General features: G+C 49.6%; 2 protein-coding genes across 7 annotated transcripts in view; one reads left to right on the forward strand and one right to left on the reverse strand.

Annotated features, from left to right (window-relative positions):
* LOC310694472 (sodium/calcium exchanger 1-like) overlaps positions 1-11336 on the forward strand; it is a 31404-nt gene extending 20068 nt beyond the window's left edge. For all 5 annotated transcript variants that reach the window (XM_083477523.1, XM_083477522.1, XM_083477524.1 and 2 more), the window contains 4 exons: positions 152-273; positions 1680-1779; positions 3073-3345; positions 7027-11336. In XM_083477523.1, the coding sequence (XP_083333649.1) occupies positions 152-273; positions 1680-1779; positions 3073-3345; positions 7027-7403 (872 nt within the window). In that variant the 3' untranslated portion in view covers positions 7404-11336. The remainder of the gene's footprint in view (positions 1-151; positions 274-1679; positions 1780-3072; positions 3346-7026) is intronic.
* The window catches only part of PLCB3 (phospholipase C beta 3), a 71710-nt gene continuing 68352 nt past the window's right edge, over positions 10725-14082 (reverse strand). For both annotated transcript variants that reach the window (XM_083477508.1, XM_083477507.1), the window contains exon 33: positions 10725-12238. In XM_083477508.1, the coding sequence (XP_083333634.1) occupies positions 12074-12238 (165 nt within the window). In that variant the 3' untranslated portion in view covers positions 10725-12073. The remainder of the gene's footprint in view (positions 12239-14082) is intronic.

Here is a 14082-nt window from a genome sequence, read left to right on the forward strand (position 1 = left end):
ATGGATTGAGGCAACTGGGAAGGGGACTGAGGACGGTGGGTGACGGAGGAGGTTAGAGAGTTGGAAAGAGGTTTCTGGAGGCTGGCAGAGAGGGGATGTTGGGATTCCAGCCTCTCCCTATGTGTCTGTTTTCTCCCCAATCTCACCCCAGGTGACTCCAATGAAAACCGCTTGCCTAATGGAGAAGAGGAAGCAATTGCCAAGATGGGGTGTCCTAGCCTTGGAGAGAACACCAAACTTGAAGTTGTTATTGAGGAATCTTACGAATTCAAGGTAAGAAGACACTCTCTCACCTGGCACTCCCTAGCAAGAAAGACATTTCAGTCACAACTCCCCTCCTCACACCTCAGCATCCACAGACCCCTCCTAGTGGTGGCTGGTGCCCATTGGGACTGGTTGGGTGGAAGGCAGGGAGCCCACCAGTAGGTGGCACCAGAGCCAATGACAGGCAGAACCAAATAATTCTAGCTTTGCCCCCATCCACCTCCTCCCTGCTGAGTTCTACAAACACTGAGACTAAGGAGGAGGAAGTTGCCAGCAAATGCCATCCCTTGGACTGATTGTAAATGGGCAGTGCCCCATTTGTGCTAGTGTGCCAGCCTCCAATTTCCCCCATCCATTGATTTTTTTAAACAAACAAGACTATTTGCAGTTTGGAAAGTGACAGAGAAATGCGATGAAAAGTGTGGGATGAACGAATGACTAACAGGAAGATGTTTAAACATTCCGCAAGCAAATCAGAATATAGCAAGGTGGATGCCCATTGTCGTATAACTACCGCATGAACAAATCAGAACAAACGCTCAGCAAAGACCGGACATAGTCTGGCCACTGAGCAAGCAAACCAGGATGAATGCTTAATAAAAAGGCTGTCTTGAAAGAACCCGTGGGCTTTTGAATAAGGAACCAAATCAGGAACCAACTCCTTGCCCATCAACCGAGGCTGAGAATCCCCCAGAATAAGGAGCTGAAGTTTAAACATTTCTGTTTCCTCACCCGCTCAACCCCTGCCATGGACTTTTGGGCCACCACAAAACATCCAACCCTGCCAAATGTGAATCTGCCGCCTACAAAGTGCCCTCACATCTTGTTCAGCCTCCAAGCCTTATCTGTTTTTCACAATCTGTTATTGAGGTGTCCCTGTGTCAGTTATCATCTCATCCTTATGCACTCAATGGATCACTGTCCTCTGCAGGTGAGGGCTTCCTGCAGATATCACCTTGTCTGGATGTCCATTCCACACAATGTAGGAATTGTGCCTTTGGTATCGTGGCACTTTACTTGCCTTTTGGAATTCCCTCTGAACCCCTGACACCCTCTCTTTGAATATATAAGTTAATAATAACAAGTTTATTTCTGAGATGGGCAAACGTCCGTCTTGGTTCTTTATTAAAAACAGATTTGCTTCCTTTGAATCTGTCTCCCGGTTTCTCACGCCACCTTTTGCTCCAGTGCCCTTGTCATCATGGCTGGTTAGGCAGATGGCAGGGTGGCAGGGTGCCCAAAGATGCAATGACATTTCCCACGCCATCCCTGACCACGGGTGCTGAAGAGCCAAGAGGAGGAGGATAGCAATACTGGTGGTGGTGGAAAGGGGTGGGTATGGGGGAGAAGATCCACAGGGACTAGCCCCTTCTGCCCACTTAAAGTTCTCACCTCCCCACACCCCTCTTTTCCAGAGCACTGTGGACAAATTAATAAAGAAGACCAACTTGGCCCTCGTCGTCGGCAGCAGTAGCTGGAGGGAGCAGTTTGTTAGTGCCGTAACCGTCAGTGCTGGTAAGAAAGAAGATGGACCTTTTCGGAGGGGTATACCGTAGGTAGGAATGTTGGGACAGAGGGCGTAGCCAACTTCTGAACACCACAGACAGATGCTTCCAGTCACCAGCCACAACACGCTCAGACGTAGCCTCATCCCTGTGAGAGGCACTTCGATGAGAAAAATAAGAAAAGGGGGGAAAGACAGCAGGTCTCTGCCCCAAGGAACTTCTGGTTTAAATATTCCACAGTGGAAGAGGCAACCCACTAGAGGGGCCATGGGGTGAATGCAAGAAAATGCAGTTACATGACAGGGATGGGTGAAGCTGTCAATTTTGTTTTCTCCCAGCTTTCTTTTTCTTTTTCTTTTTCTTTTTCTTTTTCATTCTTAAAATTCAGTTCTCCCCACCCCCATGCCACTTTGTGATTATTATTTTTTAAGGTATTCCTAACAATTCTCAAGGGACGCGGGTGGCGCTGTGGGTTAAACCACAGAGCCTAGGACTTGCCGATCAGGTCGGCGGTTCGAATCCCCGTGACGGGGTGAGCTCCCGTTGCTCGGTCCCTGCTCCTGCCAACCTAGCAATTCGAAACCACGTCAAAGTGCAAGTAGATAAATAGGTACCACTCTGGCGGGAAAGTAAACGGCATTTCTGTGTGCTGCTCTGGTTCGCCAGAAGCAGCTGTCATGCTGGCCACATGACCCGGAAGCTGTACGCCGGCTCCCTTGGCCAATAAAGCGAGATGAGCACCGCAACCCCAGAGTCGGCCACGACTGGACCTAGTGGTCAGGGGTCCCTTTACCTTACCTTTAACAATTCTCAGGAAGCTTAACAAGCTACAGTTCCTGGGATTCTTTGGGAGAAGCCATGAGCTTTAAATGTATGGGTTTGATGGGACCTTTGGGTAACTTAAAATGGCAGCGAGCCACTGGGGATGGGAGTAGAGCTTGGCTCTCATGTGAAAGCGGCACAGCCACCTGCCACTGAAAAGCATCCATGGACCTGGCAGGGAAGATGGTAAATGGCAGTGCAGCTGGGTCAGGCCCCCAAGGGCCCCCACACCTGGCCCCTGGAGCCCTCGACAATTGTCTAACTTGGCTAGCCACTGTTGCTGGGCCTGCTCTCCCCACCACCATAAGAGATTTTGTTGCCCCATTGGAATTTCCTTAATTGCCTCCCCGCTCCCTACACTCACATGAGGTAAGCAAAAGGGAGGCTAGAAGAAAGACTAGGAGCTGTGGGGAGATTGGCTAAGGTTGACGGGTGGCGTCCCTATTAATTTAAGGTGTCTCTCTGTGCTCCCTCCCTCCAGGTGACGACGAGGACGACGACTCTGGCGAGGAGCGCCTCCCCTCTTGCTTCGACTACATCATGCACTTCCTGACGGTTTTCTGGAAAGTTCTGTTTGCCTTTGTGCCGCCAACCGAATACTGGTGCGGCTGGGCCTGCTTCTTTGTCTCCATCTGCCTCATCGGAGTCCTCACCGCCCTCACCGGAGACCTGGCCGCTCACTTTGGCTGCACCATCGGCCTCAAAGACTCTGTCACAGCCGTGGTATTCGTGGCCCTGGGCACCTCCGTGCCTGGTCAGTGAGGGGCAGCAAGCGGGGCAGATCATATCAGGGTCAGGACTGACCTCAGTGAGGGGAAGGGTGGAACCGCCACAGGGCAAATTGTATTTCATGGGCTCTCTTGGCCCCAATCAGCTGGGAGGAATCCAGGTTTCTTGCCTCTGACTGTCCTGAAAAGCTTTGCCTCTTTAAAACTGTTGTAAAGGCACACTAGCCAGGCCAGTTAAAAACAAAACAAGCCACCAAACTATCTTGAAATAGGCATGACATTGCTTAATGTAATCTGAGTATCTGAAAGGTTGGCTCACTCCCCACAGACCACCCCTGGGGAGAAATCGGCAGAAGGGCCTTCTTGGGAGTTCCCCTGCCCTCAGATGTTCGAGGAGGAAAGTAGGGGAAGGTCCGAGAGAAGGGCTTTCTCTGTGGTAGCCCCCAAACTGTGGCATTCCCTCCCCAGAGGTAAATCCCTCATTGTGCAGCTTCTGTCATGTGCTGAGGAAATACTTGAACACACAGTCTTGGCCTTTGGCATAGGACCAAATTATAGGAACAGTAATTATTATAATCATTATAGTAACAGTAACGATAATTGCTACTACCATGGGCTCATTCAGGAGGAGGGGCAGGATATAAATTGACTAAATAAAATGAAATAAAAGATTGATTTGGTGCTTGAAGATACCTTTGGCCTATCCCAAAGCAACAGGGATATTATTATTATTATTATTATTATTATTATTATTATTATTATCCTTTGTTGTCTTGGGTTAGACCAAAGGTCTCTACAAACACACAGACAACTTATATCTCTAACAAGTCCAGGGCAGGGCCGACAAAGGACTTCAATAATTTTAAAAATACAACATTAAAATCAGCTAAAAGATATCCCAGTCAAGAAAGCAGTTTATCTGCCATCCAGTCTCTCCTTTAACAATTTTTTTTATTGATTTTCAAAAAATTATTTTTTTTAATTAAAAAAATCTATTAAAGAAGCCTTTTGGTGGTGGATAGACTTTTCTGCTTTCTTGACTGCAATCAAAGAAGCAGGGAGGTCTATTCGCCATCCATACACTTAACAGCATAAGCAGAGTGTGACAAGGCAATGACTTTCCAGGATGGTTTGTCTCACAGCACCTGGGATTTAGAGGCAAACTCCCTCTTTACATAGACTTTGCATTTTTAACTATCAACAGCTAATAGCCATCGATAGCCTTAATTTGCCTAATTCTACAATAAATCACACTCACACAAACAGTGAGCCTCTCTTAGTTACCTGGGAATAAGCCCCATTGAACTCAGCAAGACATACATCAAGATAGACACATATAGGATTGCACTGTAGGGCACGAATATGCTTTAATCATAAACTGGAGCAATCCTATAAATCATAGTGGGGTACCGTTTGCCAGCCCGAGGGCCGCATTCCCCTTTGGGCAGCCTTCTGAGGGCCACATACCAGTGGTGGGTGGAGCCAGAGGCAAAAGTGGGTGTTACCACCTTCACCCTCTCTGTCCCTGCCCAAAGTTAAGTATTTTATTTTGTCTTCTAGTTTATTAGGTAGTAGAAACCCATATAATTCCATCAACCCAGAATAAAAGGGCATAGAGGGGAGAGGGAAGAGGCACTTATGCCTCAAGGAAGAAAATCACTGTTTTTAGCTCTGCAGTCCTGCAGACAGATCAGAGCTCTTTCTCCAGATCTCCAGATCCAGCCCACCTTTTCTACTGCAGAGGTAGGGAACCCACAAACCTTATTTTAATTTGCCCCCAGAGGAGCTGCTTTTGCAAAGTGCTTCCCCTCTGTTGTAAACAAAATCTGCCCTTTTCCCTTATGGGATATCCAAGAGCCCATTATAGAGTCTTTACGTAGGTTCCCTATTGGTAGGAGTAAATTATTGGGAGGTAAGTGATAGAATAAGGGACACGGGTGGCGCTGCGGGTTAAACCACAGAGCCTAGGACTTGCCGATCAGAAAGTCGGCGGTTTGAATCCCCGTGACGGGGTGAGCTCCTGTTGCTCGGTCCCTGCTCCTTGCGTCAAAGTGCAAGTAGATAAATAGGTACCGCTCTGGTGGGAAGGTAAACGGCGTTTCCATGCGCTGCTCTGGTTCTCCAGAAGCGGCTTAGTCCTGCTGGCCACATGACCTGTAAGCTGTATGCTGGCTCCCTCGGCCAATAAAGCGAGATGAGCACCGCAACCCCAGAGTCGGTTACGACTGGACCTAATGGTCAGGGGTCCCTTTACCTTTAAGTCATAGAATCATAGAGCTGGAAGGGACCTTGAGGATTATCCAGTCCAACCCACTGCAATGCAGGAATCTTTTGCCCAATGTGGGGCTTGAACCCATGGCTCTGAGATTAGGAGTCTTGTGAGCTACCCCATTGCTTTAATTTGTTAATATTGGCAGCTAGGAACTTCCATCAGTTGTCCCAAATGAAGGTCGTTAGGGCTGATGGGGAACTTTTGGCCCTCCACTTCCCATCACTGGATTTCTGACGTGCACACACACCAGGGGCTCTAGCAAATCCTAAGCCTGCTCTTGCTATTTAGGGTGAGCAGAGCGGGGGCGAGCCTTGGGTTCATATTAATGGCTCGGGATGAAAGAGCAGGAGACTCTCACGTCTCAGAACATGTGGCCGACAAAGCCAGAGGCGACGGCAAGAGGATTGTCGGGGAAGAGAGGCGGCTGTATTTAACAGGCAGTCTGGAGAACAGGATTAGAAAGGAGAAAACTTGCTGTCTTGATGAGCTGGTGGAGAAATGATGATAAGGCTAAATCTCATATTGAGAGAGGGAGAGTGGGAAGCTAACCCTGCAAAGTGCTTAAATGCCCAAATATATATTACGTCGCAAAGAATGAAGGGTTCTGGAGAGGATTGGAAGTACGATTGCACAGCAGTGTAATACAGATTTTTACTTTATTTTATTTCGCAGACTTTTTTTTTAGGCTTAGCAAGGGGGAAAATGGAGACATTCGTTTGGGAGATTTGCCTCCTGCTCGAACAATTTATTCTGATTTCACAGTGTCCTGAGAAGGCGCAGGGTGCTGCACCCGTGGCAGTGCTGGATTTAGGACAGTGTGGGCGGTTAGCCGAGGGGGCACAAAATGATGATGTTGATAATGATAAAACCTACAATAATATGGGAGGGGCACCAAATCTTGCCCTTGCTTGGGGCACTAGGCTGCCATGTTACAAAAGTCCGCCCTGCCCTTAGCTTCCCAAAATTCCGACAGACTTACTCACCCCTTAGATGAGAAATGGAGAATCCTAGCATCGAAACGTGGCCCTCCAAGCTCTGTTTGGCCCTCCAGTTGCCCCAGGTCACACCCCACTCAGCAGCCCTGATCTGCACTTTCCTTGAGGGCTTTTGCCTGCCTTGAATGGGTCCTCGTATGGCAGGAACATAGGAAACTATCTTCTACCAAGTCGAAATATTGGTTTGCCTAGCTCTGGGTTTCCCAAACTTGAGTCTCCAGCTGTTTTGGGGCTACAATTCCCATCATCCCTGACCACTGGTCCTGCTAGCTAGGGATGATGGGAGTTGTAGTCCAAAAACAGCTGGAGACCCATGTTTGGGAAACCTTGGATTAAACGATACCCTGGGTGAGCCGCAATGTGGTTGGAAGGAAGCATGGCCATAGCTCAGTGTGAGAGTATCTGTTTTGCAACCGCCTTCTGCCCTTTTGTCTCTGCAGATACCTTTGCCAGCAAAGTTGCCGCCATCCAAGACCAGCACGCCGACGCCTCCATTGGGAATGTGACGGGCAGCAACGCAGTCAACGTCTTCCTGGGCATTGGGGTGGCCTGGACTATCGCAGCCGGGTACTGGGCCAGCAAAGGCCAGCCCTTTCACGTGAAGCCCGGCAACCTGGCCTTCTCCGTCACCCTCTTCACCATCTTCGCCTTCTTCAGCATTGCGGTGTTAATGTACCGGCGCCGCGCACCCATCGGCGGAGAACTGGGCGGTCCCCGAAACCCCAAAATCCTGGCGACCCTCCTCTTCCTGAGCCTATGGCTGGTCTACATCCTCCTGGCTGCCCTGGAAGCCTACTGCCACATTCAGGGCTTCTGAGAGACAAGCGCAGACTGGGAGATTCGCTTTCGGGTTTGGCCTGGGGGAGGCCCCTGTCCAAACCTTGGGACACTGATCCCTGGATGACTTGGGGGTGGAGGGGGAGAAAGGAAAAGGCAAACCCTCCCTCCCCAAGTTGGGAGACCCCTTTTTTCTCAAGCACATGAGAACACCTTCACTTCCACAACGGTTCAGTGAAGACTTTGGCCGACGCCAGCCACGCGGTCTAGTAATGACTAAGGTGGTAACAAAAACAGGACAAAGTTACAGGGTCGAATTCTGGCCAAGGCTTCTGCGATGGACTGATGGCAGAGTTGCCCGCCTCTGTTTGGAGAGAGAAAATGCCAAGCTATTAAGAACCCTGATTTTAGACACATCTTAGGGGTGCAACAGATTCAAAGGAGGCTGAGCCAGGGTATAGGCGACCCCTTTCCACACTGACCTAGGTGAATTAGTAGCCTCAGAAAACAGTGGGATGGGGGGGGGGAGGAAATACTGACCAGCCCTGCCAATTATCCTTATCCTTGCAAGTGTTGGAGGACCAGTTAGTTGGACACACTGTCCTTCCCCTTAAGCCTGGCCAGTTTCTTGCAGCGACAGAGATGGGGCGCTCTTTGCATCCCAGTGGATGGTAATGTAATGATGTCAGCAAAACTGGAATTTTAGGTGCAAGTCGAGGTTTGTGCTATCTTCCTCCTGTTCCTGGCCAAATGATCCAAAGAAGGGTGGGGGCAGGGAGAGAGAGAGGGAGGGAGGGAGAGAAAGGTGGAAAAAGCAAGCGAGAATAGATAGGAGAAGGGAAGAAGGATCCTAATCAGCCAGTTTACCTTGTTCCAAGCACAGTCGATACCCTCCGAAAAACCTGCACTCTTTACAAACTCCCCAGAACAGCACAAAAATCTCAAAACAGCAAAAAACAGAAATATAGCTAGATCTAGGATAGCTGCTTTCCTTTCCCTTCCCTTCCTCTTCCACGGCACAGCGCTCCCCCTTCCCAAATTAACTTCCCCCATATTAGTATTCGACTCCCCTTTTCTGTACAGAACTCAGATTTCTATTTAGTTGAGTTTATTTTACTTACAAGGTGGGGAAGCCCCCCACAGAAATTATTTTATTTTTATTTAAAAAGAAGAAAACCCACAAACCTCCAGCACCCATGCAATTGTCTGCCCCTTCTTTGTCCCTTAATGTGGACACCCCCCTCCTCCTGTCCAGACGCCACGGCCGCTGCGCATGGTGCTTCCCTCCTCTCTGGGGAGGGGGGGCCCCGACATTGGTACGTCCCATGCCTCAGTTTGCATGGTAGCCCCTGTGACCCCGACCCATACAATCTCGTGTCTCTGTAAGTCACTCTGGTGTCCATGCTTGCCCGTTCGTCTTTTGCACCAGTGCCTGCCTGTTGCTCGTGCCTGCTGTCTGGTTTCCCCCCAAAAAACAAAAAATGTGCCCTTCCTCTTACGTCCTGTTGCCTGCGCTACCTTGGATTTGTGTTGTGTTGTGTGCGTGTGTTTTCTAAAAAAACAAAACAAAACTATTTAAAACTTATTCAAGAAAGCTGTGCATTTTTTAATTTATATATATATATATACGTTTATCATCTTATTTAGAAAAAAATAGCGTTTCCCAAACTTGGGCCTAAGGTTACCTGCAAGCCAGACAAATGGCCCTATCCGAGGGATGGCAGGCTTCACTTGTCTTTATGGACTTCCAACAGGCAAGAGGATGGTCACAGAGAAAACGGTGGCCTAACCCAGCTGGACTTTGTTTATCCCACTCTTTTCTGCTGCTGGATTTACAGGATCCCAAAAGCAAGACATGGTTAAGGCACTCCTGTTGTTGTGACTCAAGGAGGTGTGGCTTGGTTTCTGACCAGGTGTTTTGGACAGGTGCACGTCCTTTATTTTCTCCCCCCCTCCAAGTGTCCCAGGTGGAGTGCAAATTATACTAAGGCTACATGGCTTGAAACACAGCAAGGTTGCTCCCTGCTATGTTTCAAGTCACTTTCTTACTCAGCTGTACGACTAGAGAGTGGGGGATGTCTTTGCCCCATATCCATTATCTGGTTTGTTTCCCTGCACCAAACGCCAATGTTCTCATCTGCATACGTGCAAAGGCTGCCTGAATGCTGCTTAATTGCGGCTTTGGTTTTCTAACTGGACGTAAACCAGATTGAGGAACGGGAGTATTTCTCAGGAAGCCACAGGATACAGAGGAACTGTGCTTAACATTGTGAGTACTTGGCTTCAAACACAGGGGTTGGATCACCCTAGAACTGGAGCAAGCGGTCATGTGAACATAGCCTAAGATATTTCAGAGGGCTGTTCTTTAACAGGGCTGGGGAACCTGTGGACCTCCTTGTATGGCCAGTGTTCAGGGACAAAGGGAGACATAGCCCTGCAACATCTGCTGGGACCCACAGATCTCCCAGAAGCTGCAGACTTTGTTGCTGAGGTGTCAGACCAGGTGCAGGGTTCGGAGCTTTCTGTTGGACGTCAGGAAACCACTGAACCCAAAGCTGAGAGGAGCATAAGCTTGCAGAAGACCCTCTTGGATCTATGGGGCCACAGTCTAGACCAGCGTTTCGCAAAATTGGGTCTCCGGCTGTTTTTGGACTACAATTCCCATCATCCCTGACCACTGAACTTGCCAACTAGAGATGATGGAAGTTGTAGTCCAAAAACAGCTGGAGACCCAAGTTTGGGAAACAAGCCTAGACCTTCACAGGTGCCTTCCCCTAAGCAACTCCAATGCTTCCCACAGGACTTGCCCAGTCCAGGAAGTACACCTGAATGGAAACTAGAGAATTGAAGGCCCGTCTTCAGGCAGACGGCTGGCCCTTTAAGATGTAGTGAGTCACAAAGGGGTGGAGTGTGAGAGGTTGGCCTGAGGGGAGGGGCTTAAAAAGGCTCAGCCCGCTTTCCACCTTTGGCCACACCCACACCATACATTTAAAGTGCTATGATACCACTTTAAACAGTCATGGCTTCCCCCAAAGACTTGTGAGAACTGTGGTTTGTCAGGGATGCTAAGAGTTGTTAGAAGACCCCTTATTCCCCTCACAGAGCTGCAATTGCCAGCATTCACTGTGGCGAGGGACTGCTTGTTAAATCACTCTGGGAATGGTAACTCTGCGAGGGGAAGTGAGCCGGGAAAAGTCTGGACTTTTACAAGGATAAGACATGGGCCAAGTGTTCCTATGATGATAATAAAGCCACAAAGCTGGCTTAATAAGGAAAAAGAAGAGCGGGGCGGGGGGAGCTATCTTTTCCATCTATTCCACTACCACCCCATTCCTTCTCTGAGCCAAGGAAGAAACAGAAGGCAACTGAATTACACGTTTATTACATATGTTTAAAAAAAAGTTAAGGCAAGAAAGAAAATTACATCCATAGGAAGGAAATAAGAAATAAAAAGAGAGGGGCTCTAGGCTGTCTTCCTGCCACAACCTCACATGGGCAGAACAAAAGCCCCCCCTTCCCCTTTTGCTCTTTGCACCCATCTCCCAAAGCAGCGAAGGACCTGCCTCCCAGGATTTTTTAATTAGCCCTTTTGTTGCATTGCCTTCCCAAATCTGTCCACCGCTTCCCCGCCCCCCAAGCTCCTCACCCCATAGAAAGGGGGGAAGGATGAGAGGGAGAAACCTACACAGGTTGTGTACATACCATAAGATCTAAACTGCATGACTTCCCCAAGAGAACCCTGGGAACTATAGTTTGTTAAGGGTGCTGGGAAATGGAGATTAGAGAGGGGTAAACTACCATTCCCAGGATTCTCAGAGGCGAGGGAATCATGCTCTAAATGTACAGTGTGTATGGAGGCCTGGCTCTCCTTTGGTGAGAAAAGCCCTGGTGGATCAGTCACACGTATCCACACGGTAAAGTGCACAACATCCACTAAAGAATCCTGGGAGCTATAGTTTGCCCCCTCACAGAGGACTAGTTCCCTGCACCCTCAACAAACAACAGTACCCAGAATTCTTTGGGGAAGTCATGTGCTTTACATGTGCAGGCAGCCGCGCTCCTCTGGGGGAGAGTGGAGGTGTTTTCCCACAGGTTTCCCCCTCACATGTTCCATCGTTTTTATTTTTTTTAAAGAGGAGGATCTTATATTTAAAATAGCCCTTTTTGCTTCCTTCCCCTCTGCGGGGGGGAAAGTATTGGCGAGCAGGGAGTATGGGAGATCCCACCCTCCCTAGATAGTGCATTAAAAGGGAAAAAAACACAAAAGAGGCCGCCATCAGCTGCCATCCTCCCCATCTCGCCCCCCACGACGTGTGAGGTGCGCATGAATGCATGTTGGTGGCGCCAGGGTTGCCTGATACTTTAGCCCTCACCAGTCACTCCTCCTCCCGCAAGTCTTTTTCCCAGCTTCAAAAAGCACAGACCGAGAGGTTGGGAGAAGACAAGTTGCACTTAGTTAATGAATTAAAAAAACAAATAGTTTAAAAAAATAAAAACATTTGCTCTTTTTGCTTTTTTTTTTTAAGGAAAGGGGGTGGGGGAAGCCAAGTGCCTTTAGTGTGTGTTTTTCTTCCATAGGCTCTGCCCCGTGACACACTTTTTAACAAGCCCTGGGACGGCAGGAAATGCCCCAAAGATGCCTCCCGTCTCTCGCGCGTGCGCATGTGCACATCAGCACTGCGGCCACTGCCGGGTGTCCTCCTCCAAGTCTCACAAGACGGTCAGGTCTTCTTCGGGAGGGGTGGGGCTGAGGGGAGACCCAGGGGGGTGCCCGTTGCTGACGCTGCCATCCAGCTCTTCCTGCAGGTAACGGCGGATCTCCTGAGGCAGGATGAGGCCCTCCAGCTCGCACTCGCGCTCCAACTGGGCTGCCAACTGGGGGGGGGGATGGGGAAAGGGAGAAAGGAGAGAAGCAGGAGGAGAGAGAAATGAACACGCTCCGATCTCTGCTACAAGCCGTTTCTAACATTTCACAAAACTCAAGGGGTGGCGCTATGCCCGCCCGCTCCACCACTTCCACCGGTGGCAGAGAGGCTTTCTCACAAGTGGCACCGCTGCTCGCCTTCCCCGTCCCCAGAAGTCAAGTGAATGGCAAGACTTGAAGGAGCACGCCAGATTCGCACTGGGATTTGTGAGAGTCGGGGTGCGATGGCGGTAGCGGAAGTGGGGCACGGTGGGCAGGCACAGGAGGCAGCAATTCCCACTTCGCCTCCAGTGGCAAAAGGGGGTGGGCCACCCTTCACACACACACAAACACACAGAGTGAGAATGAAGGCTGCTAAAAATTTGCATTTCAGGTCTCTATGCAGGGGGTGATAATTAGGCTGCCATCCCTTTGGTAGGTGGGCAGCTCCTACAGCATGGAGAAGAGCCATAAGCTCAGTGCTAGCACATCTGCTCTGTGTGCAGAAGGTCCCAGGTCCAATCCCTTGCCAACTCCAAGTAGGGCTGGGAAAGACTTCCTGTCTAAAACCCCAAAGAGCTGCTGCCAGTCAGTGTAGACAGTACAGAGCTAGATGGACCAACGGTTTGGCACAATATAAGGCAGCTTCCTATGTTCCTATTGGGAAAGCGGCATAGCTCAGTGGTACAGCATCTGCCCTGCATGCAGAAAGCCTGAGATTTGATCCCTGGCATTTCCAGGTAAGGCTGGTAGAGACGCCGTGTCTGAAACCCTGGACAGCCACTGCCGGTCAGTGTTGACGATACTTGGCTAAATGGACTCAACTCCCTATCTTTTTAATCGTCCTCTGGCAGCCCATTTTTGCTTGTGAACACACACAAAAATGGGAACGTTCCCGAGGCCTGAGAACCTATAGCCAGAATGAACATACAACTTGAATTCATAGAAGAAAAGCAACGGTTAGCAAACACAACTGCGTACACAACAGAAACCAATCCTAAACACTCTGTAACACCATCCATTCATAAAACCCTAGAAACAGAAGATTTGGAGCCTAAAACACAACCAAAGAGAGAGAGAGAAGGACCCACACTCTCAGGAGCTGCTGGAGTCAGTGGGAAGGCTCTTCACGCTGTTCAGCAGATTGCAAACGCTTTACAGCTTGGGTAGGAAGCAAGGCCACTTGGAAGCGCTTCCTCGATGGCCTCAGCCTGCAGGCTGCCTGCGTGTTAACACTTTAAATTGGCTCAACAATGGGAGGTCTTTGGCGCAGGCAAACGCAGAAAGTGCTCTCCGGCTGGGTGGCTGCCAGGTGACGGGAAGACGCAGCCGCTTTATGACTTGGCAAGCAGCCCTAGAAGGTGGAAGCATCAGCCTTAAGCCTGCCTTTTTTGTTTACCAAAGGCCACAGGGCAGTGGTGGCTGGGGCCAGAGGCAAAAGCAGGCACAGCAACTAACACAGATTTTCACCTTTGAGCAGGAGGTTCGTCTCCACACAAAAACACACATTCATACCCTGCCCTCTATCCTCCATCCGCACAAACAAGAGGCATTATCAGAGCCCAAGAGCTCATTCCAGGCAGGAAAAGCCCTGAAGGAGGATGTGAAGCCTGGGGAGACGTCTAAGGGCCAGAGAGAGAGGCTTGGAGGGGTGTATTTGGCCTCTGGGCTCCCCATCCCCTGCCCCTACGGCCATTCTTTCAAAAGAAAAGGTCTTCTCTCATGTTTACCTAAGAAAACAACGCAATAAAAAGCTGCGCAGGATCAGGCGAATGGCCCGTCCAGTCCAGCATCTTTTTCTCAGAGTGTCCAACCA

The sequence above is a fragment of the Podarcis liolepis genome (assembly GCF_965112155.1).
Source record: "Podarcis liolepis genome assembly, chromosome: 15".
NCBI lineage: Eukaryota > Metazoa > Chordata > Lepidosauria > Squamata > Lacertidae > Podarcis > Podarcis liolepis.